Here is a 23,577-nt window from a genome sequence, read left to right as displayed (position 1 = left end):
TGGTGTTCAAAATAGGGCGCAGTAGTAAATTAAAGTTCACTGTACAAGTAACCTACTAAAACTGCATTTTAGGGACCTTTGATGTGCCAGATTATGAGGAATTCTGCTTTATTGTAATTTAAAAATAAAAAATAAAACATACAAAGACACAGATATGGTTACATTACACACATAGTATAACCACTTTTGTTGATACAGCTTGTTTTTTCCATCCTATGGGATCCTGTGATTTCTGTGTATACTCCTGGTTATAGCAGCAGGAAAACATGGAGGAAACCATCATCGCTGCAGATAGAAGAGATACCTCTGTGTCTCCGGCTGGATAATTCAGAAGACGGCATGCATAGTAACTACATAATAAGCCGCTCTGACGTCTTCGCGTTGTCTACACTGTTCCTTCATTGCGGGATAAGTGGTGATACGTGTGAGGAACAATCTGAGCTTTTCACCAAGAAGCTTGTATGAAGGTCAAAGGAGAAGGCAGAGACAGTGTCATGGGAGCACGGAGACGGAAATAGATTTAATGGGGAATAATTGAACCTAGTGAGGAATTTGCAGAATGATGCAAAATGTATTATACAAAGCCGGCCCCATGTCTCACCACTGTCAGTAATGTTCCCACATATTCCATTCACAGGACATGCATCACAGTCTCAGTCCTCTACATGTATGGGGATTTATACCGGGAAATATATTAAAATAATGAACAATATAGAGGGTATAACGTGGATTAACTTTCTTTTATCCATTCAATGGAATGAAGGAGTAATTCTCCTACCCAGGAGCAGATTATAAGCATAAGGGTCAGTGCCGGATTATAATTTATGCAGTAGTTTCCATTCTGTATTTATCTGGGAGCTCTGATTTTTATTATTGAGTTTAATATATTAGTTGTGTGCAGTGAGCTCCCCCTAGTGGTGGCTGCAGGCTGAACATTTTTATCATGTACCGCATCTATGTTTATGGAGGGGATTTAGAGTGCTGTTTTAGAAAAATATATTCATTAATATATTTAAGGCTATGTATTTTTTAGATAAAAATGCCTATCAATGTGTTTGGTGCAACTTTCTAATTAGTTTTTTTATAAAAAAATATTTTGACTTGTTGAGATTCAGTTGCTTTGTATCCTGTATGCAGAGCAGCTGTATCTTGTACTGAAACCTGTAACCGTCAGGTTATCAGGACTGACGGGTTCAGTGTCATTCGGTCCTGTGTGTTTCTGACACGTAGGATCGAGCTATTACCGATCACATCGAAGTTCATAACTTAGATGTGATCGATAACCGGTGGATCCTGCGTGTCAGCGACACACTGGACATGGCAGAACACGTATGTCTTCCGCGTGCTGTCCATGTTTTTCACAAACCTATTGTCTTCAATGGGCGAGTCTGATCCACAAAAATGGACCACAAGAGGCCATGCGGTGAGATTCACGCTTCGTGAAAAAACACGGATGTGAATACCCCCTTTGAATTGCATTGGTCAGTGTGCTGCCTGTTATTTAAACGGAAAGGACAAGGATGCGAAATACGTTCGGTGTCTCCCGTGTCTTAGGCCTTATTCACCCAATGTCTAGTTAGTGCACAGAAAGGCCTGTGCTTTTTTGTCACATTACATTCTCTATAATTTGTGGCATATATAATAAATCCACATTGTATGACACCTCCTCAGGGTTATTTAGCACCCGCGTTAGTCCTAATTATTCTCCTTTGCTCCCATTGCAACAGTCTTTGCTTGGATAAACTCCACCAATTGTTCCCAAATATCTCAGCCTCCATTATGTAGAATAATTTTAATTAAGAGTGAGGATGGTAAATGTTTCGCTACCACTTTTGGCAGGGTTGATGTAATCTCGTAAGTCATGGGAAAACATTTGTATAAAAGCCATAAATTATAAGACAGCTGCCAGTGATACAATAGAGGTTCCTATAACTAGCTGCATGTATAACACTGTAGACGCCATGCCTCATTTCGGGGATGGCTATAGATCTGCTATAACACACACATTTCTTTAAAAGTTTTTTTCTGCTTTGAACAATCCTTACTTGTTAGAATGATCCTTTAATAAAAAGCAGACCACAAAGTGTCCCCCTGTTGGGATCCCCAGCGATCAGCTGTAATATGTGAGGAAACTTAGCAGTAAGTGTTTCGTTTTCCTGCAGCACCACCACAGGGGAAATTAAGCATTACACCGTTCTCATTTAAATCTATGGGTTGTCTGTTAAATGCAGGATAGAGCAGGTCCTCCAGAATGAGAGACGCTCATTGTAACTGCTCTCCACTCTGGCCGGGAGATCCTAAACAGAAGACCCCCCTCTATTAACCCACAATTCCCTAATAAGGTATAAGAAAATGGGTTCTCTAAACGCATCTTTTCTTAGAACTCTGTGTTGGGCCGTTCCTCTGTTGTTCCTACTGAAATATTATGAATAAATTGACAACTGGGTATTACCACTGCAAAAGGGATGTGTCCCTACACAGTTTGAGCACTGATTGGACCTATACTGTGAGGAGGGAAGTTATGGGTGGCTTTGTACTGTGTGGAGGGCAACTATATGGGCAATATACTGCGTGAAGGGCAACTATAGGGGATTTATAATCTGTGGGGCAGCCATGGGGCCATATAATGTGTGGGGAGCACTATGGGGGCCATATACTGTGTGGGGAGCACTATGGGGGCTATATACTGTGTGGGGCAGTGTCAGGGGGTATATTATATACAGTAGTATACAGCAGGCTCAGAGAATTAATATGAATTCAATGGTGTAGCATGCACATAGGGGGTGTGGTATGCAAAAGGGGTGTGGTCTAAATAAATAAATTCTTAATCGTAATCGAGGTTACATGTTCAATTAATCGTGATTTTGATTTAGGTCATAAATCGCCCAGCTCTACCTCCGTGCCAACAAATATACAACTCTGGGAATAAAGAAAACTGACTGATCACAGCAAAAGTTCCTAAAAAAATAATTCCTTTGCGTAAATGGACTGAGTTGTGAGGAAAGTGTTCCCCATCCACACAGGAAATGCCCGCATCAGTAGAGTGGTTTGTTTGATCCACTGGAAGCCTTTGATACTGATTGGCTGAGTATCTTCGGTGACATCACAGCACCCATGCATGGTGATGTCATTAGTCTCTGCCTGAGGGCTCAGGGCTGTCTCTACCCTCTACCTAGGTTATAAGGAACAATGTGTACTCTTCAATGCCACAGATCATTGGGCTGAAATGTTTATTTTAAATATTTTTGTTTTGAAAGGTAAAGTCAAGGAAAACTGCCAAATACCGCACTGGCGAGATTACATTTTCCGCCGCTCCTGGCCTGCCTTTGTACGTCACCTTGTCAAAATGGTTCTCTCCTTTTTAAGTAGCATTTACTCCGTTCTAAAAAAAAAAAATCAATGTGTTTGAGAGAAATCCCATAAGCACAGCATTGAAAATCACCAAAAGCATCCTTGTTGCGTTGCCTTTGATTGGAACGCTCTGTGAGATCCATTATGATAAGATGCGCTGGAGTTGCTGGACCTGAATTCCCCGACAGATACGGCTCTCCACTTCACAGAGCTGCGGATTCTGGAGACTGCCTGACACAGATCAAACAATTAAAACCGCTGCTTAAGGGAAAGGTCAAGTAAAAGGATTATTCTAAATGCACTTTGCAAAGGAAATATTCAGGCCGATAAGACGTCAGACATGTTAATGAAATACGGCTATTTCTTCTAAAGAGAGCAAATGTGTTTGCTGAACCGTAAGACGTGAAGAATGGCGCCGGCGGTATATAATATAATGCAAGAAAAAAAATGCATCATGTTATAGTCTACGATGCTGTGGACATATTTGTTCCTGCCCTCCATTATTGCTTCGTGTGAAATAGAGGGGCAGATTAATTGATTTAGTAAATATCCACCCTTCTAAATAGGTGCAAAATTCTGTGCTGATTCATTTAGTATATCTTTACGGCAGCCATTCTGGCCACCTACCACTAGGGGGTGCTTACTGCATTGTGTATCATTATCATTATAAAGAGTATGCAGTAAGCTCTTAAGCTCCCTCTAGTGGTGGCTGCGTGCAGACAGAATTTTATAATTTACCTCTATGTCTATGCAGGGGATTTGGGGCTCTGTATAAATAACAAAACAGAACTTTGACCCATATATATAAGTGTTAGATATTACTTATGTAACATAAGAATTCAAAGGGGCCCCATATCAAATTCAGGGATTGTTCCCTACCAATTAGTTGACAGCAAAATAGAGAGAGATAGTAATATAGCACATCTTCTGCATAAAGAAGAACCAATAAAGCAGACCTAAATAGCATAGTCACAACCTTGGCTGCAATGCCTATAGCTACACCCATGATATTAAGATATATGGACCCTATGGGTGATATATGTAGGACAAAGTCATAGAGATCTGTGTACCGATCTCATCTAAAGTGTTGTGATGGATAAGAAGCCTGAGCAGCAGCGGTGTCTGATATCAGCAATCAGGAATGAATTTTAACATAGTGCACGTCTAAAGGGTTTATTCTTTGAGATACGTTATAAAAGTGGGGGACCAACAGGACCCCATTGTACGAGCCAGTTCTGCCCCCAGGGCTGGATTATAGAAATGACAGATGGGATCTCTACCACCCACTTCCCTCCAGCTCCTCCTAGACGCTCCCAGCAGCAAGACATGAATATTTAAAAAGACTTAAAGTGTACCTACAACAATAAATGTTTAAGGCCCCATGCACGCGACCGTAGATTTCATCCGTAACTACGGTCCGCAATTACGGACCCCTTCATTTCTATTGATTACGGACACCTTCCCGTACATTTGCGAAAAGGTGTCCGGGCCGTAGAAAGCCTCTGCAAAAGATAGGACATGTCCTATCTTTTGCATTTTACGAACCGTGCTCCCATACTTTATATGGGAGCATGGGCTGAAATTGCGGGTGGCTATCCACGGCCGTGCCCGTAATTGCGGGCCATGATTTTGGGCACGGCCGTGTGCATGAGGCCTTATTTCATCCATCCGTAAATACGGATCCGTAGTGATTTAGTCATCCGTAAATCATCCGCATATACAAAACATTTTCCGTAAATACGGTCCGTAGCGTATCCGTATTTACGGATCCGCAAAAAGAAGAAAACCACAAATGATATGCAACATCTGAAAACCTGGCGTGGACTAGCAACGCTTTTGTATTTACGGGCGGCTACGGGTGCACATCCGTAGCAGTCCGTAATTATGGAAGCGCCCATAGACTTCTATGGGGAGTCCGTGGCGTAATTACGGACAAAAAATGTACATGTTCTGTAATTTCTACAGCACAGACACCCATAGTGTCCGTAGCCCATAGAAATGAATGGGTCCGTAATTACAGATAAAAAATACAGTCGTGTGTATGGGGCCTTAGTTTGTCAAAGGGGTAGTCTATGTTAGAAAACCCATTGTCATACACCCTACTAGGGAACTAGCAGTTAATAGAGGGGGGTCCTCTGTTCAGGATCCTCATCTCTTGGCCAGAGTGGAGAGCGGTTACATAGAGCGTCTCTCTCTCTGGAGAACCTGTCCTGTATTACACAGACAACACATTGATATGAATGGACACTGTAATGATTCATTTCTCCTGTGGTGGCGCTGCAGGGAAAGGGAACACTTACTGCCATGTTTCTCCACAAATGACAGATGATCACTGGGGGTCCCAGCAGGGGGACACTTTGTGATTAGTGTATTGTCAAGGGACCCTTCTAACAAGTAGGGATGGTCCAAAGCGGAGAAGAGCTTATAATGAAACTTTTATTACTAAGGGTCGGAGCTCTGTTCTCCTTGTACAGAGCTCTGATACCCCATCTGCTTGCACTGCTAACAAGAAAAAAATCCACTGGTACATTTTTATTGCCATGGGAAGATGGAGATAAGCAGCTGCCTGCCACATCTAGCTCCGCTTATCTCCTGGGTGAACAAATGATCAGGCATGTCAAAATCCAACATGATGATCCTTGTTGCACTCAACACAGACATGGGTTGTCCTCATCAAAATTAGATTATTGCTAGATCCGCACACGTCCAGTGTAAGTGCCATACATTATATAATACTGCTACTGGGAAGGAGCCACCACCAAATTGTTTGTCCTAGGGCCTCCACCCATCTTGATGAGGCCCCGTCTCCCCGACAATGGAGAGGTGGCCATACACAAGACGACTTTCCATTGAGATGAAGGGCACCCTTCTCGCTATTGTGGGTCAGGACCAGAACCAGCTCGTCGGAGCCCCACCGATCTGACTTTTATAACGCGTAGTATGGACACGGCGTAAAACCACGTACGTTGCTGCACTGTGCACACAAGTAACGCAAAATATTCAGTTATTATGTAACATTTTGATGGCGTAAAACCAGATGCAGCGAAACATCAGCTAATGAATGAACTCAGCACAGATGATATCTTAATTGCAAGACGAGGCGACATAATTGAGGCATGTAGAATGAGACAAGAAGAACGAGTAAGCGGCTTCAGCACGGCCATGATAAACGCTGCATGCAGATTACACAGATTTAGAGATCATTTAAGACAACAAGCAGGATATATGACTTGAAGCATACTTCAGCGGGCAAACCCTAATCATACAGCTGGCATTACACGTAATTATAGGAACATTAAGGAGCTTTCTATTAGACCGTGCCGGAAGGGGGCCCTTTAAACGCCTACATTAGTTATGATCTGTGTATTGTATGGGCTTATACAGGGTATTGCTGAAAGGATCGCGTGGAGGGCTCTATTACTATTAATGTCATGGCCAGAGGCGTATCTTAAAGAAGCACTCCGACTTATTTTTTTTACCTCCTCAATTGCAAATTTGATGTAGTGTCCAATGCATTGGCTTATATCGGGCTGTATTTCACAAGTAGCCGCTTCGTTTCAGGCCGCTGTTCTGGCTCCCTGAATCCTACACCGTCTGCAAGTCCATGACAATCTTGATGTGAGCCTCATAGACTTGCATTGACAGACGGTCATCCGGTTTCTTCAGTAGGATTTGGGTTGTCAGGGTACATATCACGTGACCCTGCGGTGGCCTGGAGCCGCTACTCATGACATACAGCACCAGGTAAAGTCAAAACACATGATATACCAAAATTTATAACAGAGTCCCCACCTACCATATGCCATTTAGAATACTGGTTTATCTAAGGTAGCGGAGGGGCCTTTGGGTAGTCAGATGTGACCGCTACCTCTGGAGCTCTGTTTTGCTGCCTGAAGCCAGCACTAGGGGGAGCTAAGGAGCTTACTTATACGGTTTTATTATTGAGTTTAATTGAAACATTGTATGCAGTAAGCTCCTAAGCTCCCTCTAGTGGCGGCTGTAGGCAGACCGAATTTTAACACTTAGGGTATGTTCACAAGCAGGGTTTTCAGGCGTATTTCGGGGCATAAACGTCTCGAAATATGCCTTAAAAAACGGTAGGTAAATGCCTACAAACATCTGCCCATTGAATTCAAATGGGAAAAACAGCGTTTTGTTCAGACAGTGCGTTTTTTAGCGCTTAAAATAGACGCCCCTTAAAAAGGAGCATGCCATTTCTTGGGTTGTTTTCATTGTGTCCAAAAAAATGCCTCAAAAAATGTCTTCGGCTATAAAAACGGCTGAAAATCAGAGGCTGTTTTCCCTTGAAAATAGGTTTGTAATTTTCATCTGTTTTTGATTTTGCGTGTGAACATGCCCTTAAATCTATGTCTATGCAGAAAATATGGAGCTCTATGTGAAAAAATTGGAGCTCTGTCTGCTGTAACAATATATTAAGAAAGTATGGCCGCTTTTCCATTTGTTCCGGCACCAAGTGTAGGATTGGGGTTGCAAGGCCAGTGGTGCCCCTAGAAGTGACAAGCGATGCATCCCGTGCACCCCTAAGACCGTTCATGTACATACATACATGTATAAACTTCACCCAATAGGAGGGTGCCAAATATCAGAACTGGAAAGAGATAAATGAGCAAAAACAATGCGTAACAAGTCTTCATAAACAGACTATTGATTACTAGGAACCAGATCATCAAAGCCTCAATTATTATTTTAGAAAGGAGCCAACATTGTTCTCTGAAGAACGACCCCCCCCCCATCCATAACATGTGAATACGCCCTAAGGGTATGTTCACACGGCCAAATTTCAGACGTATACGAGGCGTATTTTGCCTCGTTTTACGTCTGAAAATAGGACTACAATACGTCGGCAAACATCTGCCCATTCATTTGAATGGGTTTGCCGACGTACTGTGCAGACGACCTGTCATTTACGAGTCGTCGTTTGACAGCTGTCAAACGACGACGCGTAAAAATACAGCCTCGTCAAAAGAAGTGCAGGACACTTCTTTGGACGTTTTTGGAGCTGTTTTCTCATAGACTCCAATGAAAACAGCTCCAAAAATGGACGTAAAAAATGCCGCGAAAACGGCGTGAAAACGCCGCGAAAAATGCGAGTTGGTAAAAAACCGTCTGAAAAGCAGGGTCTGTTTTCCCTTGAAAACAGCTCTGGATTTTCAGACGTTTTTGTTGACTACGTGTGAACATACCCTAATACTGACTAATCCTCCTGACTTGTGTCTATTCAAAGCTTTCTGAAAATACGGCCTCTCCTCTTTATCTCGGAAAATAAGAGACGCTGATTTGATATAATAATCCGGTAAATGAAATCATATGTACATGCTTAGACAACATCTGGCTTGAGATGAAATCCCCGAGTCTTCATCTGTGCACGAATCTTGACGTTCTCCTGAACCCAGCTGGTTGTCAAGGAGATTCCCGATAATCACCGTAATTCTTGTCTCCACATCAGCCATCGTTTATAGTATCCAGGAACGCAGTTCTATCATTAGCAGTTTTTCCCATAGACTTCATTCAATTCCCTCAAGAGAATCCTGACCCCTTTGCTTCATTACCAAACTGAAGCCATTTCCACAATCATTTATCTTCATCCATGAAGGATTCAACCTCAAATACATTACCCGGATGATGCGGTCAGGTGTCGCCATTCTGTTCTGGTGTGAAAATCCAAATAAAGTCAAAAATTGATGTTCCCTCTGTCGTAGCCAACTAAACCGGCCGAGTTTTTAATCAGATCCCAAATATTCTGTACCTTCTACTATTGAGCGAACACTGGGGAGAATTTATCAATCAGAAAAGTCGCGTAAGGGCTCAAAAGACTTTTGGTATTTTTACGCTGCCTTCGCCACTTTCGTGAAAAGGGGGCATGGATCCAAAAAGGGGCGTGGCCACAACAACCCATCAAGTTTATTATAATTTACGCAAAAAAAACTGGCGTCATTTATAGCAGAAATCTACGCCAGCTCCAAGTTGTCGTAGATTTCAGTCAGTGGGGTGTAGCAAAGTAGAGGCCCCCCTCCCCTGGCTGATTACCCGACCCCCTTCCTTATCCTCACCACCATTGGACACTTAAAAATAATATGAATATATATATATTTATTTTTTACACATTTATATTTATACTTGCCTCACCGCTCCTCTTCACCGGGTCCCCTACGGCTCCCTCTTCATGCTGCGGCTCTTTCAAGGTGCCGACGCCGGGCAGCGTCAGTTCCTAGGTGACGCAGCATTCCATGTCATCAGTTCTGCGTTGCATAGGTACAGAAACTACCTGGCGTCAATACCTTGAATGAGCCGCGACATTAAGAGGGAGCCGGAGGGGACCTGGTGGGGAGAAGAGAAGAGGAGGGGAAGAGGGGATTATGTGTGGTGGCCCGTGGGTGGCGGGGAATGCAGGAACCCAAAATGGTGGATACTGGGCTCTCTGTCTTGTGTCACGGTGGTATTTTGCCTTGCAGGCCTTCCCACCTCCCAGGGACACACACACACAGTGATGAGGGGGTTGCACAAGATGATGATGATGACTGTTGTTTCCCCCGGGGCACTCCCTTGGTGGCTGACTCCTGTCTGGTGTTATTTGGGGTGCCCTTGGTGTAGAGTGCAAATAGAAGACAGGAGACGGTGGTGGCAGTTAATCAGGAGAGCTTGCAGCACACTTTTACTTTTCAAGATGGAGATTGTACAATACAAATATGTCATCCAAATTCAGCTCAATCAGTGTAGCCCAATGCTAAATGCAGGAGTGCTATTATCTCTCTACTCACAGTCTCTCTTTCTGGACTCTTCTGGCTCCTTGAGCTGTTATTCCCATAAATCTCTTTAGGCCTGTCTTTCTCTGTAATCCGCCAATGGCTGAACTCAGGAGCACCTTTTCTGTGCTTCCTGCTGCATCCCCTCCTAGCTCACCACTCTCACCACTCCCTAATTAACTCCTCCCAGCTTCTGTTACATTATAGAAAAACACTCCGCATAGGCTGAAACACAATGTCATAACATTTCTGAACCTGTAGATGGCAGCATAACACAACACATGAAGATAAACATAGTTTTCATAGTAGTGCTCCTGTGGGACACTACATACACCCCCTCTTTAAATAAAGCCGTCCTCGGCGTCCGACTCTCCAGGCGGCGGGTTAACCTAAAACAAAGGTTAATCACAATTGCAATAATAAACTAAGAGTCCATACAGTCTCTGAGGAATATGAGGATATAATGCTGAACAGGGAAAATGTCCAAGAGTCCTTGTCATATGAACTGGGGAAAATGAAGGGCTTGTTACCCAATTGGGATGCAAACAATACAATGTCTCTGGTGAAGGATAATCCAAAAATGAAGTCTCAGATTCAACAGTTCAATCTTGATATCGAGCTGGCATCTTACCTCGGGTAGCTCTATCAGATCTCCTCAGGGGCTCCTCTATAACAATTTCAGGGTCCCTGGATTCCTCTGGACCAGGCCGGAACTCGGATGACGAGGTCACTTGGTCTTCGCCGGGATCCAGAACAGTTCTTGGAACAAAAATAGACAGCCAAGGTTGGAACAGCCAATCAAGAGGGGACATACTAGTTGTTGGCGGTAGCGGTTCAGCTGCAGGAGATTTCTCAGTTGTCTGTGGTTCTGCTGGTACCTCTTCCTTTAGGCAGAGCTTGAGACGATTACGGTGGACGACTTGGGAATCTCGGCCTTCGCGCACAATCTCATAGACATCAGTCCCAGGGTGCGGGATGGACTTAATTGTGTATGGTTCTTTCTGCCACTTGCTGTCCAACTTACTTGAACGATGGTTGTTTTTCAGCCACACACGGTCTCCAATTTGGAAGGGTTCTGCTTTGGCCTTTTGATCAAAACCTGCTTGTTGCCTTTGACGAGCATCTTCCATCCGTCTTTCCACAATCTCGTTGGCTTCAGCCAGGCGACGCTGGTGATCACTCACCCACTCTGTGTTTGGCAGGGGGTTGATAGTATCTGGAACTTCGACATCCATGGCCAAGTCCGAAGGCAATTTGCCCTGACGGCCAAACAGGAGATAGTAAGGAGTGTACCCTGTGGAGCAGTGCACAGTGTTGTTATACAGGTACACCAATTCTGGCAGGAGAGTCGGCCAATCAGCCCTCTTCTGGGACGGAACAGTTCTTAACATCCCAATAAGAGTCTGGTTCATCTTTTCACATAAGCCATTACCTTGTGGATGATAAGCGGTAGTTCTCAGCTTCTGACAGCCATAGAGGGAACACAACTCGTGGAACAGTTGAGACTCAAATGCGGAACCACGATCAGTCAGGATCTTGTCCGGACAGCCATAGGGGAGTACGAAATTCTTCCAAAAGATGGCAGCGGTGGTCTTGGCAGTCAGGTCTTTCACTGGCATAGCTACCACGAACTTCGTATAGTGGTCAATTATAGTTATAGCATAAGTATACCCAGTGCGGCTTGGTTCAAACTTGACATGGTCAATGGCTACCAGTTCCAGCGGTCTATGACTGATGATGGGGTGAAGTGGGGCTCTCTGGTCATGACGCTCTCCTCGGCTCTGAGCACAGGTGGGACATTCTCGGCACCACTTCTCTATGTCGTCTCTCATGCCAATCCAGTAAAATCGTCGGCGTATGGTATCTTCCGTTTTATGAACCCCAAAGTGTCCCGATCTGTCATGGTAGGCTTCCAAGATGGATTTGGAATCTCGCCGGGGTACCACAATTTGATGTAGACGCTCACCCGTTACTGGATCCAGGGCAGTCCTCTGTAGTAGACCTCTGGACACGAAAAGTCGATTCCTCAGTCTCCATAGACAAATTAATTCCTGATCAGCTTGACCTCTACGTATTCGGTCCGGAGTCCTCTTCTGAAGAAGGGAAGTCTGCAATTCCTGTAGGTTTCTACTCTCCCGTTGGAATCTAGCCCACTGTCTGGAATCTTGGGAGCAGTCAGGAACATTTGGTTGCGGATGTTCGTTTCGCTTCCTCTGAGCGATCACCGAATTCTGGGTTGCAAACTGAGCATAGAATGTAGGCATCTCTACCTCTTCCCATTCATCATTACATCGGACCAGTTCTTCACCCACAGGCAAACGGGATAAGGCATCGGCATTCACGTTGGACGCACCAGTCCGGTACTTGATCACAAACTGATAATTCGCCAGTCTGGATGCCCATCGCTGTTCAAGAGCTCCCAGTCGCGCTGTATCCAAGTGGGCCAGCGGATTATTATCCGTGAAGACGATGAAGGGTGTTGCAGCCAGGTAATCTTTAAATTTTTCGGTCACTGCCCACACAAGGGCCAGGAATTCCAGCTTAAAGGAACTATAATTCTGGTCGTTCCGTTCAGCGCCTCGAAGACCTCTGCTGGCATAAGCGATGACTCTCTCTTTCTGGTCCTGTACCTGCGACAGGACGGCCCCCAATCCCTTCTGGCTGGCATCAGTATACAGCCTAAAGGGTTGGTTGTAGTCAGGATATCCCAGGATAGGTGGTTCGGTTAACAGCTGCTTCAGCTTCTGGAAAGCGGCTTCATGGGCTTCAGCCCACTCAATCGGGATCCTTCTCTTCATAGCTTCCTTGGAGTGACCTCTTAACAATCCCTGGAGGGGTTCTGCAATCTGGGCAAAGTGTGGGATGAACCGTCTATAATACCCTGCAAATCCCAAGAAACTTCTCACCTCCTTGACTGTGGTAGGGGCTGGCCAGCTCTTTACTGCTGCTACTTTGCCTGGATCAGGAACCACTCCTTCTGCACTCACGACATGGCCTAAGTAATGGACTTCCGGCTTCAGGAGATGACACTTGGAGGGTTTCACTTTCAGGCCATATTTGATGAGGGTTTTGAGGACTTCTGCCAGGTGCTGTAGGTGTTCCTCATAAGTCTTTGAGTAGATGATTACGTCGTCCAGGTACAAGAGGACGGTCTCGAAGTTTTGGTGACCCAGGCAGCGTTCCATCAGCCTCTGGAAGGTTCCCGGGGCATTGCATAGCCCAAAGGGCATACAATTAAACTCGAACAACCCCATGGGAGTAGTGAAAGCAGTCTTTTCCCTATCTTCGGGAGCCATCGGTACCTGCCAATACCCGCTGGTCAAATCCAGAGTTGAGAAGTAGGCAGCAGACCCCAAAGCAGTCAGGGATTCTTCAATGCGTGGCAGGGGATACGCATCCTTGTGAGTGATATTATTGATTTTGCGGTAGTCCACGCAGAATCTAATGTTGCCATCCTTCTTTTTCACCAGGACTAGGGGTGCAGCCCATGGACTGTAGCTCTCCCGAATCACATCTGCGTCCTTCATCTCCCGAATCATTTTCTTCACTGGCTGGTACATGGCTGGTGGAAGGGGACGGTACCTTTCTTTGATGGGTGGATGGACGCCTGTAGGGATGGTGTGCTCAATGATAGTAGCCTTCCCAAAATCCATAGGATGTTTACTGAAGGCTTGTTGATTGTCTTTGGCCACCATCAGGGCTCCTTCGATCTCCTCTTCGGTAGTATTAGCATCGCCAACATGGATCTCGGTCCACCAAGGTTTTGTTGTCATCTCAGGGGTAACTTGATTCTGGGTAGCTTGCTGGAACACTGTAGTCTCAGGGCTCCAGACATCTTGGAAGAAGACCTGTGAGAGCTTAGCAACTGGACGGTATTTACTCAGTACCACAGCCGTATCACCAATGTTCAGGAGGCGAATAGGTACCCTCCCATTAGAAACAGTCACTAGACTTCTGGCTGCTAGCACGGTCGGATGATCTTCCAGAAGAAGAGGTTCCACAAGGGCCTGGTAATCTTGACCTTGCAAACCTGGACGAGCTCGACACCACAGAATGGTTTCCGTCTCTGGTTCCAGAGTCACTGGTTGTGAGTCCATGATGCGGGCACGGCAGATCTCACCCTTTTCATTCGTGAACCTCTGTTGGGCATTCAAGAGACGGATAGCATGCTGAATTGCATTTTGATTGGAGACAGGGACTGTAGAAAGTGCTCGGTGTAGGGCATCTAGCATCTCTTCATAGCAATTCCTAAGAACATTCATGCCCAGCACCACTGGTGGAAAGTCATCATCCCAGACGTTCACTACAATTACGCCTTGCTGGGGCAGTTCAGTTTCTCCCATCTGGATCGTGGGTTCCCAGTAGCCCCGATGGGGTATCGATTGTCCATTACTGGCTACAATGTTAAGCCACGTGTCTGGGGGTTGTATCAGCTGGTCGAGGTCCCAGTACTTCTCAAACCAACTTCTCTGCAGAGTGGTGACTTGAGAGCCAGTGTCCAGTAAGGCCGACAGTGGGATCCCATTTAGGTGGATCGTAATCACTGGACACTGCCCAATGTACCGGGGAATCCATTCTGGTGTTGTGGGACCTATTGGTCTTCCTCCCGAGGGGCGGTCCTCTGCCTCGGGGGATTGTCGTTTAACTGACGACATTCTCTTTCAATATGGCCAGCTCTTTGACACCTACGACAAATGGGTCTTCCGGTGGTATCAAATCTGTCAGAAGAGCGTCTACCCCAATTCCGGTAACTTCCCCCTTCTGATCGGTTACTGAACCTGTTACTGGAGTAGCGGCGGCTTTCTTTCTGGCGTTGCTCCATATCTTCCATTTTCTGGCACATTTTACTGAGGCTCTTGGTGAGGACAGCAATTTGGTCCCTCAGTTCACCAACTGGATCTTGAGCTTGCATGTGAGCACACTGAGCTAGTGCAACTTGACTTCCCGCTGCTGTAGGATGATCTACTTGCGACTCCGTAGGAGTCTCTATGGAATAGGGGAAAACTTTGGCTTGAACCGCTGCGGCTTCAGTCCCCAGGATTCTAATTGCGAGCTCTTTAAAGTCCAAGAAGATACAGCTTGGGTTCTGGGAGGCCAACATTCTGAGCTGACTTTTAAGAGCTTCAGATGCAGCTCCTTCAACAAACTGCTCCTTTAAGGCCTTGTCAGCCTCTGCAGCCTCTAAGGGTTCTACTTGCATAATTGCCCGCTGGGCCTCCTGCAGGGATAAAGCAAAGTCTCTCAATGACTCACCGGGCTGCTGCTTCTTTCCAAAGAATCTCATCTTGAGCTCTGCCACAGTCCTTACTTCAAATGTGGCACGCAATCGGTCCAGTATCTGTTCCACTGTTTTTTTCTCTGTTCTGGGCCAGGATTTCACTTCTCTTAATGCTGCGCCCTCTAGTTGTCCTATCAATATCTCAACCCTCTGGTCTGTTGAGACAGGATACAAACGGAACATGGACAGCATCTTCTCTTTGAATTCCCTCAGGGAATGAACTTCGCCTTTGTAGCGAGGAAGCCATGGTGCTCCAAAGTAATAGGGCATAGTGAGTGGCATCACTTGCGCTGTTGGAGGTGACCCACTGGGGCTTGGAGAGCCGTTATCTCCGTCGTCAGACATTTTCTGCAATAAGTCCTACAGTAACCCCTAGCAACGGGTGTTCAATTTCAGGCTATGCACTAAGCCTCTTTTCCGGATATCTTTTCCGGTGTCTCTACACTGTTAACTGCCACTTTTTACTTTAAATCTCATTTACTGGCCTATTCAGGCACTCACCAGCTTTCTCTTAGCTGCTCCGCTGTTTTCGCGGGTTCTCTTGCGCAGCTCCTTGCCACTTCCAATATGGCGGCGACTTGGCGGGAAACTTTTATTCCGGCTGTAGCGAAATGTCTGTAACTCTGCTCCGGCTGCGATAATCTGGCTCCGGCTGTGGCGCATCAGCGCTGACTTAGTTCATAAGGCACAGAGGCCATAGATATCCTGTTCGTGACGCCAAAATTATATGTGGTGGCCCGTGGGTGGCGGGGAATGCAGGAACCCAAAATGGTGGATACTGGGCTCTCTGTCTTGTGTCACGGTGGTATTTTGCCTTGCAGGCCTTCCCACCTCCCAGGGACACACACACACAGTGATGAGGGGGTTGCACAAGATGATGATGATGACTGTTGTTTCCCCCGGGGCACTCCCTTGGTGGCTGACTCCTGTCTGGTGTTATTTGGGGTGCCCTTGGTGTAGAGTGCAAATAGAAGACAGGAGACGGTGGTGGCAGTTAATCAGGAGAGCTTGCAGCACACTTTTACTTTTCAAGATGGAGATTGTACAATACAAATATGTCATCCAAATTCAGCTCAATCAGTGTAGCCCAATGCTAAATGCAGGAGTGCTATTATCTCTCTACTCACAGTCTCTCTTTCTGGACTCTTCTGGCTCCTTGAGCTGTTATTCCCATAAATCTCTTTAGGCCTGTCTTTCTCTGTAATCCGCCAATGGCTGAACTCAGGAGCACCTTTTCTGTGCTTCCTGCTGCATCCCCTCCTAGCTCACCACTCTCACCACTCCCTAATTAACTCCTCCCAGCTTCTGTTACATTATAGAAAAACACTCCGCATAGGCTGAAACACAATGTCATAACATTTCTGAACCTGTAGATGGCAGCATAACACAACACATGAAGATAAACATAGTTTTCATAGTAGTGCTCCTGTGGGACACTACATATGTATATATTTTTTTTTTAATTCTAAGGATGGGCCACAATCATTACAAAAGGCCTTTTAATAAATGTGTCGCTTCTTATTCCACTGAATTGGTTATTAATAAATCTGCGCCTTTGGGCCTTATTAATCCAAACTGTCTAGCAGTAAAAGTGGCCTTGTTGCCCATAGCAACCAATCAGAGCTCAGCTTTCATTTCATAACTACTCTTGAAATAATGAAAGCTGTACCGTGATTGGTTGCTATGGGCAACCATGGTAGTTTTATTGGATGACAGTTTTGATAAATAAGACTCTAAATAATAAAGTCCTGAAGTCTAAGGAATTGTCACCCTTAATTCCAGCAAGTATGGACTTTCCTGGTCGGGATCCCAGGTCCCGGTGCTCAGAGTAGTCACCCATTGGCGGGTGTATTTTACATGAAGAAGTTTCAGTAATGATCATAATCATAAAGTGTGAATCTCATCCCAGGAATGACATAATCGTACGAGCTCTTGAATGAATGACCCTTAATTATTGTAAAATATGAGCTGGAGGGTCCTTCTGTCATACTGACCATCTGCCGAGCTTCCTACAAAGGCAATTACTAAGCGGAGCTTTCTCCAATCATAATATTATAAGAGTATAATAGGCCTTCACCATTCAAGATATTTAACCCATACTTGTCTTCTGTCCTAGATTTTCCGCAAAGCAGTTAAATCTCCGGGTATCCTGTGTCCTTAAAATATAAATCGCAGTCCTCTTCGACCCCTGAGCGCGGCAGACATAGTCCAATGGGAAATCGTGAGTATTTGCACGCCTGGTCTGAGGTCTGTGTTTATTTAGGGGTCTGGTTCTGCAGTTATTTAGGAGGAGTTTAGTCTGGGGTCTGTATTCATTTATTTAGGGGGTCGGTATTGGTTTAGGGGATCTTGTCTTTGGTCTGTATTCATTTTGGGATGTGATGAAGAGGGTCATAGGCACGATTTGTGATCCAAATGCCGTAGGCTGGGACAAGTCCTATCTATATGGGCATAGAATTGTGAGCTGGTCTCCTCGGAATCTTCACAGGACGTGAAAAACTCCTGAATGGCCATAGAGTCTACATACCGTCACATAATGCTGCACACCACCATACCACCAGTATACGTAGATATAATGTTACACACTACTATATAATCAGTGTACCGCCATATAAACCCACACATCATCATATAACCCGTATATCACTATAAAACCTAACCCACTATCATACCACTAGTATACGTAGATATAATGTTACCCACTATCATATAACCAGTATACCGCCATATAACCCTACACATCCCCATATAGCCAGTATACCACTATATAACCTCAAACACTGCCATACAACCATTATACAGCTATAAAACCTCACAAACTACAATATAACCGGTATACTTCCATATAACTTTACACATCACCATATAACCAGTATACCGCCATATAACCTCACCCGCCCCTACTATATAGCCATTACACCCCCATATAACCTCACACTGTCAAACAGCCATTATACCGCCATAAAACGTCCCACACTACCATATAACCAGTATACTTCCATAAAACCCCACACATCACCATATAGCCAGTATACCGCCATATAACCTCACACACCACCATATAACCAGTTTACCTCCATATAACATCATACAGTATATGCACGTCTAAAACGTATGTGGTCATACAGTAAGTGGCCAATTTTGCCTGAGAAAAGGCCTACAATACCCAACTTGCACCTAGTTATTGCACTTGGGTATTGTATGGCGCCCTCTAGTGAGAGATCCCACCTTGCAATGTGGCAATTAAAACTGAATTTAGTTAAAAAAAATAATTAAAGTGACATCCAGGCATTCAGGAACCGTTGCAGGGAAACCTGGTCACATGACCACGAGGTAAAATGGATGGGCTGGCTATTATTTTTGACTAAGTGGATCCACTACCCCGAAGGCTCCGTGCACACGACTGTGCCCGTAATTACGACCCGTAATTACGGGCACGGCCGGCGGCGGACCGCTGGCCGTTTTTACGGGCCGTGCTCCCATTATAAAGTATGGGAGCACGGTCCTTAAAATAAAAAAATAGGACATTTCCTATTTTTTTTCGGCAGGTTTCTATGGCACGGACACCCTCCCGTAAATATACGGGAATGTGTCCATCGGCCATAGAAACATATCGGCCCATAGTTACGGTCCGTAATTAAGGGCGATTTTACGGTCGTGTGCATGGGGCCTTATATTTTATCATTTCTATATATATATATATATATATATATATATATATATATATATATATATATATATATATATATCTATAAGCAGGGATGTAGCTATATGGGGTGCAGAGAAACCAGTAATATACATGGCACATGGTAGATGGGGGGCGCTGTTACAGATTTTGCACTGGGGTCCACGAGCTTCATACACCGCTGTCTATGAAGAAGAAGAGCATAAGGGTGCACATGTATAGTTGTCTGGTAATTAAGTATATCAGTTTGGTTACATAGATACTTAGTACAGCTCCAACGCTGCACAAAGTATACAAAGGTTGTGTGCTGCCCCCTAGTGTACAGACACCACAATACAAGAAAATAGCGGAAATAAAATGACAATTGTTAAATGTACAATTTTCCCTTTGAATTAATGCAGGATTGGTTCAGTAATATTCTTGTTGTAGCTGCTAAAGTATTTCTTATATTGTTGCTACAGTCCCTATAAGTGAATAGATTTACATAATAGGACGAATCCAATAGAGTTCAAATGGTTAACGTTGGCCAAAAAGTCGGACGCTGCAATATCGGGAAACCCCTTTAAGTAGCAGTTCACTAATATAATGTTCATTTTAGTTGAAAGAGTATACGAAATCTGCTGACCTCTCTGCCCGGGTAAAGACATATTCCATGCAGTTTCCTTCTTGGCCTGTTGACCACATATACTGCAGTCTATAATCTACAAGCCAAGAACCAATAACTGAATTACTTGATTAGCAAATTTCCAATCAAAGAGCAATTTCGTATCAAAATAAACCTTTTCATACCAGTTAACCTTCGCTAAAATTTAGCACATTTTTTTCTCCAGAGCTGCTTTGCATCTGTAAATAGGAACAGAAACCAAAACTAGCAACCATAGTCAGCCATTTTTGAGTTTATGGTGAACTGTCTCTGGTCACTTGGTCACTGGACTCAAGAATACACAGACACTTCCCAGCTCTCCTCTTCTTCTCTTTATGATTATTAATCTTATGTATTTTCACATAGTAATGCTATTGTGCCTTCTGATCCTACCTAGAAAGGTATACCGAGGTTGGAAAGGCCACATAACAGTCCACATACAGAAGCTAGGATGCAAACTCCTCCTTTTAGGATCTTAATTCAATTCACAACTTCAGAGGACAGATGGGTCTGATGTTTGTTTCTATTTCCACGATCTTTCAAGGACGCTTGAGATAATTCCCCATCCCTGTGTTTGCTTCAACGAAGTTCAAGCAATGCTGGTCCTCTCTCTTTACAGAAGGCCTCCAGTGGAAACAAAACTTTCCATGTCTGCATTTCCCCCTGACTGTATACCACACTCTACATTTTTTATGTATGCTCTATTTACTTTTTGTACCGCTGCTTTGTCTGTGCTTAAAAAAAGCCTCCATCCAGCTTTCTCTTCCTCTCTGCTTTGCTATTAATCCCATGATCAGTTAAAGACCATACCATATCTGCATGCTGGGGGGGACACTGTGGTTATCAGTCTCTCTATATTCTCCTAAATAATCTGAGAAACCATAAGTATACAGCTTCACTATATTCTTCTACATTATAGAGTATGTATAACAGGAACCTGTCTAAGTATCAGTGGTAGCTGATGATAAAAGTTTCTGTCCCCCCTCGTGCAAAACTAGTGTGGTACAGGAACTGCCGAATCCTGTGATGGATGACACATAGATCTCCATAGCACACAATAAAATGGCGACAGCGCACTGCAAACACTAATGCCACCTAAGCCACTAAATATAAATAAATATGCATTACTGCTAAATCTACTTACAATAGGGAGATTCTTAGCGCACATTTTGATCAAATTGTGTGAGCCCACCTGCCACGACAAGGCGACCTCTATGAGGTGGGAAAATACGCTGCTTTGATTAAAATGTGCGCTAAGAACCTCCCTATTGTAAGTAGATTTGGCAGTAATGCATATTTAGTGGCTTAGGTGGCATTAGTGTTCGCAGTGTGCGGTTGCCATTTTCTCGTGTGCTGTATATTTGCAGTCACGGGCGTTCTTGCACCTGTATACACGTTTTGTTTCATTTTGTTGGAATGTGCTGTTCAAACTTTTCTGTTGTTTATGTGATACATAGGTCACCGAGCCTGATTCACACTGCTGCTAAGCAACCACCCCAGTCTAATATATAGAGATAGAAGCGGCAAGAAAAATAGCAGCTGAGAGACTGACACATGAAATACCATAATGGTACATTTTTGCCGGAGTGTCCCTTTAAGAGTCCAAACCTGCTGCATGTAGTATGTATGCCCTTACCTCTACTAAAGAGTTAATTAGGAAAATATAGCGATAGATTAGCGCTGCTCTTGGCATCTGGTGTTCGAGGTGCGGTGTATATAAATTCTGTTTACAAAGTCAGTGACAAAACATTTCCGCTTCCATTTAGATACATGATGGGAAATGAGACAGGAGGTTGGAGGACACAAAAGCACAAAATCAAATAAAAAAATGTCTCTAAATACAAAATTACTTGTTTTTGTTCCTCAGCTGCGCTGCAAACATTTTTCTTGTCCTCGAAAATATCAACAGAAGTTTTGCCATCTGTTTACCTCCCGTTCACTCGGTTGTCATACGATGAACATATTACAATAAAAATTAAAGTGCAGAAATATCTAGCGCGGATTTAGCAAATCCACCTCCCTTCATCGTCTTCTCCTATTCCTTTATTCATACTGACAACAGTAGTCGGACATGCAATAGGCAAAAAAATATTAACCTTGCGGTTCATTTTGGCGTCATAGGGAATGTCCACACTAGAATTTTTTTTTAGTTTAAATATAGTAGATACAAAATGTTGTGCTGAGGACTTACTTTAAATATCTTTAAAGCCTAAGCTTTATTTTATTAAAACAGAACTTCAAATCCCCTGAATATACATACTTAAATGATAAAGTTCTGCCTCCAGTCACCACTAGGGGGAGCTTACTGCATACTGGCATACAATGAATTCCATAATAAAACAGTATGCAGTAAGCTCCCCCTAGTGGTGAGTGAAGGCAGAGAATTGTATCATTTAATTATATCTATACAGGGGATTTGGAGTTCTCTATCAGAAAAACTGAGCTCTGATCCTTATAAAGATATATTAAGAAATTAATCAGCACAGGATTTTGGACCTAAAAACGACAAAAGGTGAAGATACACTTTAAGCTTTGAATTTATAGTACAGTGGAAGTGCAGCAATAACCCACAATTTCCAGTTTCATGTGCTCCGATACAGCTGAGGTTTTGGTGTCTCAAGATTGACTTAACTAGCGGACCACCGAGCCTCCCATGCAGCATCTCATGCTACCAGTTTTAGACTTTGGGCAGCTGACCCAGCGCACTTTAGTGAAGCTACCCTTTTCTCCCACAAAAATAAAAGGATGGCTTGGCCTGATACAATCCATATGGGTTCCCTCTACAAGGCGGCTGCCCCCTGTGCTGTTCATGTGTTTGGATACATAAAGATAACGATATTTATTTTACCTGTCTCTCTCCACCGGCGTTACTGCGATCCTCGGTAGTGGAACCAGGGGTAAGGTGGTGGGCCTGTGAATGTAGTCTGGTGTCTTTGCCCTCCGTGCCTGCCTCTGGTGTAGAGGGGGTAATTGTAACGTCCCAGAACAGAACCGTTTTCCTCTCCATAAGTCTATTCCAATGTTGTAACCGTAGGAGCTGTAAGATTTGCTCAGGTAACAATCGGATAAACCCTTTGTGTTCTGTCAGAAAAACAAAAAAATGGGACATTAGGTTATAAACATGGGACCCTATTACAGAAAACGTCCTCCTCTCTCCCTTGTGTCGACCTCTTGTGTAAAATTATTTTCATCTATTTCTATGTTCACAACGGGTTCGGACTGTCGCACAGGCTAAATGGGTCCATAAACACCTATGGAATTTTTTTTAGTATCGCCGTGCTACAGGAGGAAGCTCCATCCCGCCGCCTCGTCACTGCCTGAACTGCCCTGTCTGACAAGTTGCTCCCCGGTCAGTCTCGACTTCCCTACGGAGTTGCTGTTCTGTAGTGAACAAAATGATACAGTACGGAACAGCAGTTCCATGGGGAAGCAGAGACTCCTTGTATATAGCCACACCAGCCTGTAGATAACACCCCCCCTTACAGATCGTGCCACCATACCCCCCCTTGCAGATTGCCCCCTCCTTGCAGATCGCACCACCACCTTCCCTTGTAGTTCGCAGTACCCCCCCCCCCCTTGTAGATCGTGCCGCTGTAGCTCCCACTAGGAGCGGTATACCTGGTCAAAGTGTCGGCAACCTCTGGCCGGGGATTCAGCCACTAGTGGCAGCTACAGTGGCCGCTATCTACAACAAGGATGGGGTGGGGTGCTGCGATCTACAAGGGGGGGGGGGGAGTGCGATCTACATGTGGGGTGCCATCTACAAGGGAGGGGGTGGTGTTGCAATTTACAAGGGGGATGGGGTGGTACTGCGATCTACAAGGAGTGGGAGTCACTATAGGGGGGCCCTGTGGCA

General features: G+C 44.5%; 1 protein-coding gene across 3 annotated transcripts in view; it reads right to left on the bottom strand.

Moving 5' to 3' along the window:
• Positions 1–23,577, bottom strand: part of PDE4B (phosphodiesterase 4B) — a 315,672-nt gene that overhangs the window by 229,051 nt on the left and 63,044 nt on the right. For all 3 annotated transcript variants that reach the window (XM_075832791.1, XM_075832792.1, XM_075832790.1), the window contains one exon: positions 22,570–22,802. In XM_075832791.1, coding sequence (XP_075688906.1) covers positions 22,570–22,802 — 233 coding nt within the window. The remainder of the gene's footprint in view (positions 1–22,569; positions 22,803–23,577) is intronic.

The sequence above is a fragment of the Rhinoderma darwinii genome, chromosome 7, assembly GCF_050947455.1.
Source record: "Rhinoderma darwinii isolate aRhiDar2 chromosome 7, aRhiDar2.hap1, whole genome shotgun sequence".
NCBI lineage: Eukaryota > Metazoa > Chordata > Amphibia > Anura > Rhinodermatidae > Rhinoderma > Rhinoderma darwinii.
Note: the sequence above shows the minus strand (reverse complement) of the source record. Positions and strands in the feature narration are given on the sequence as shown.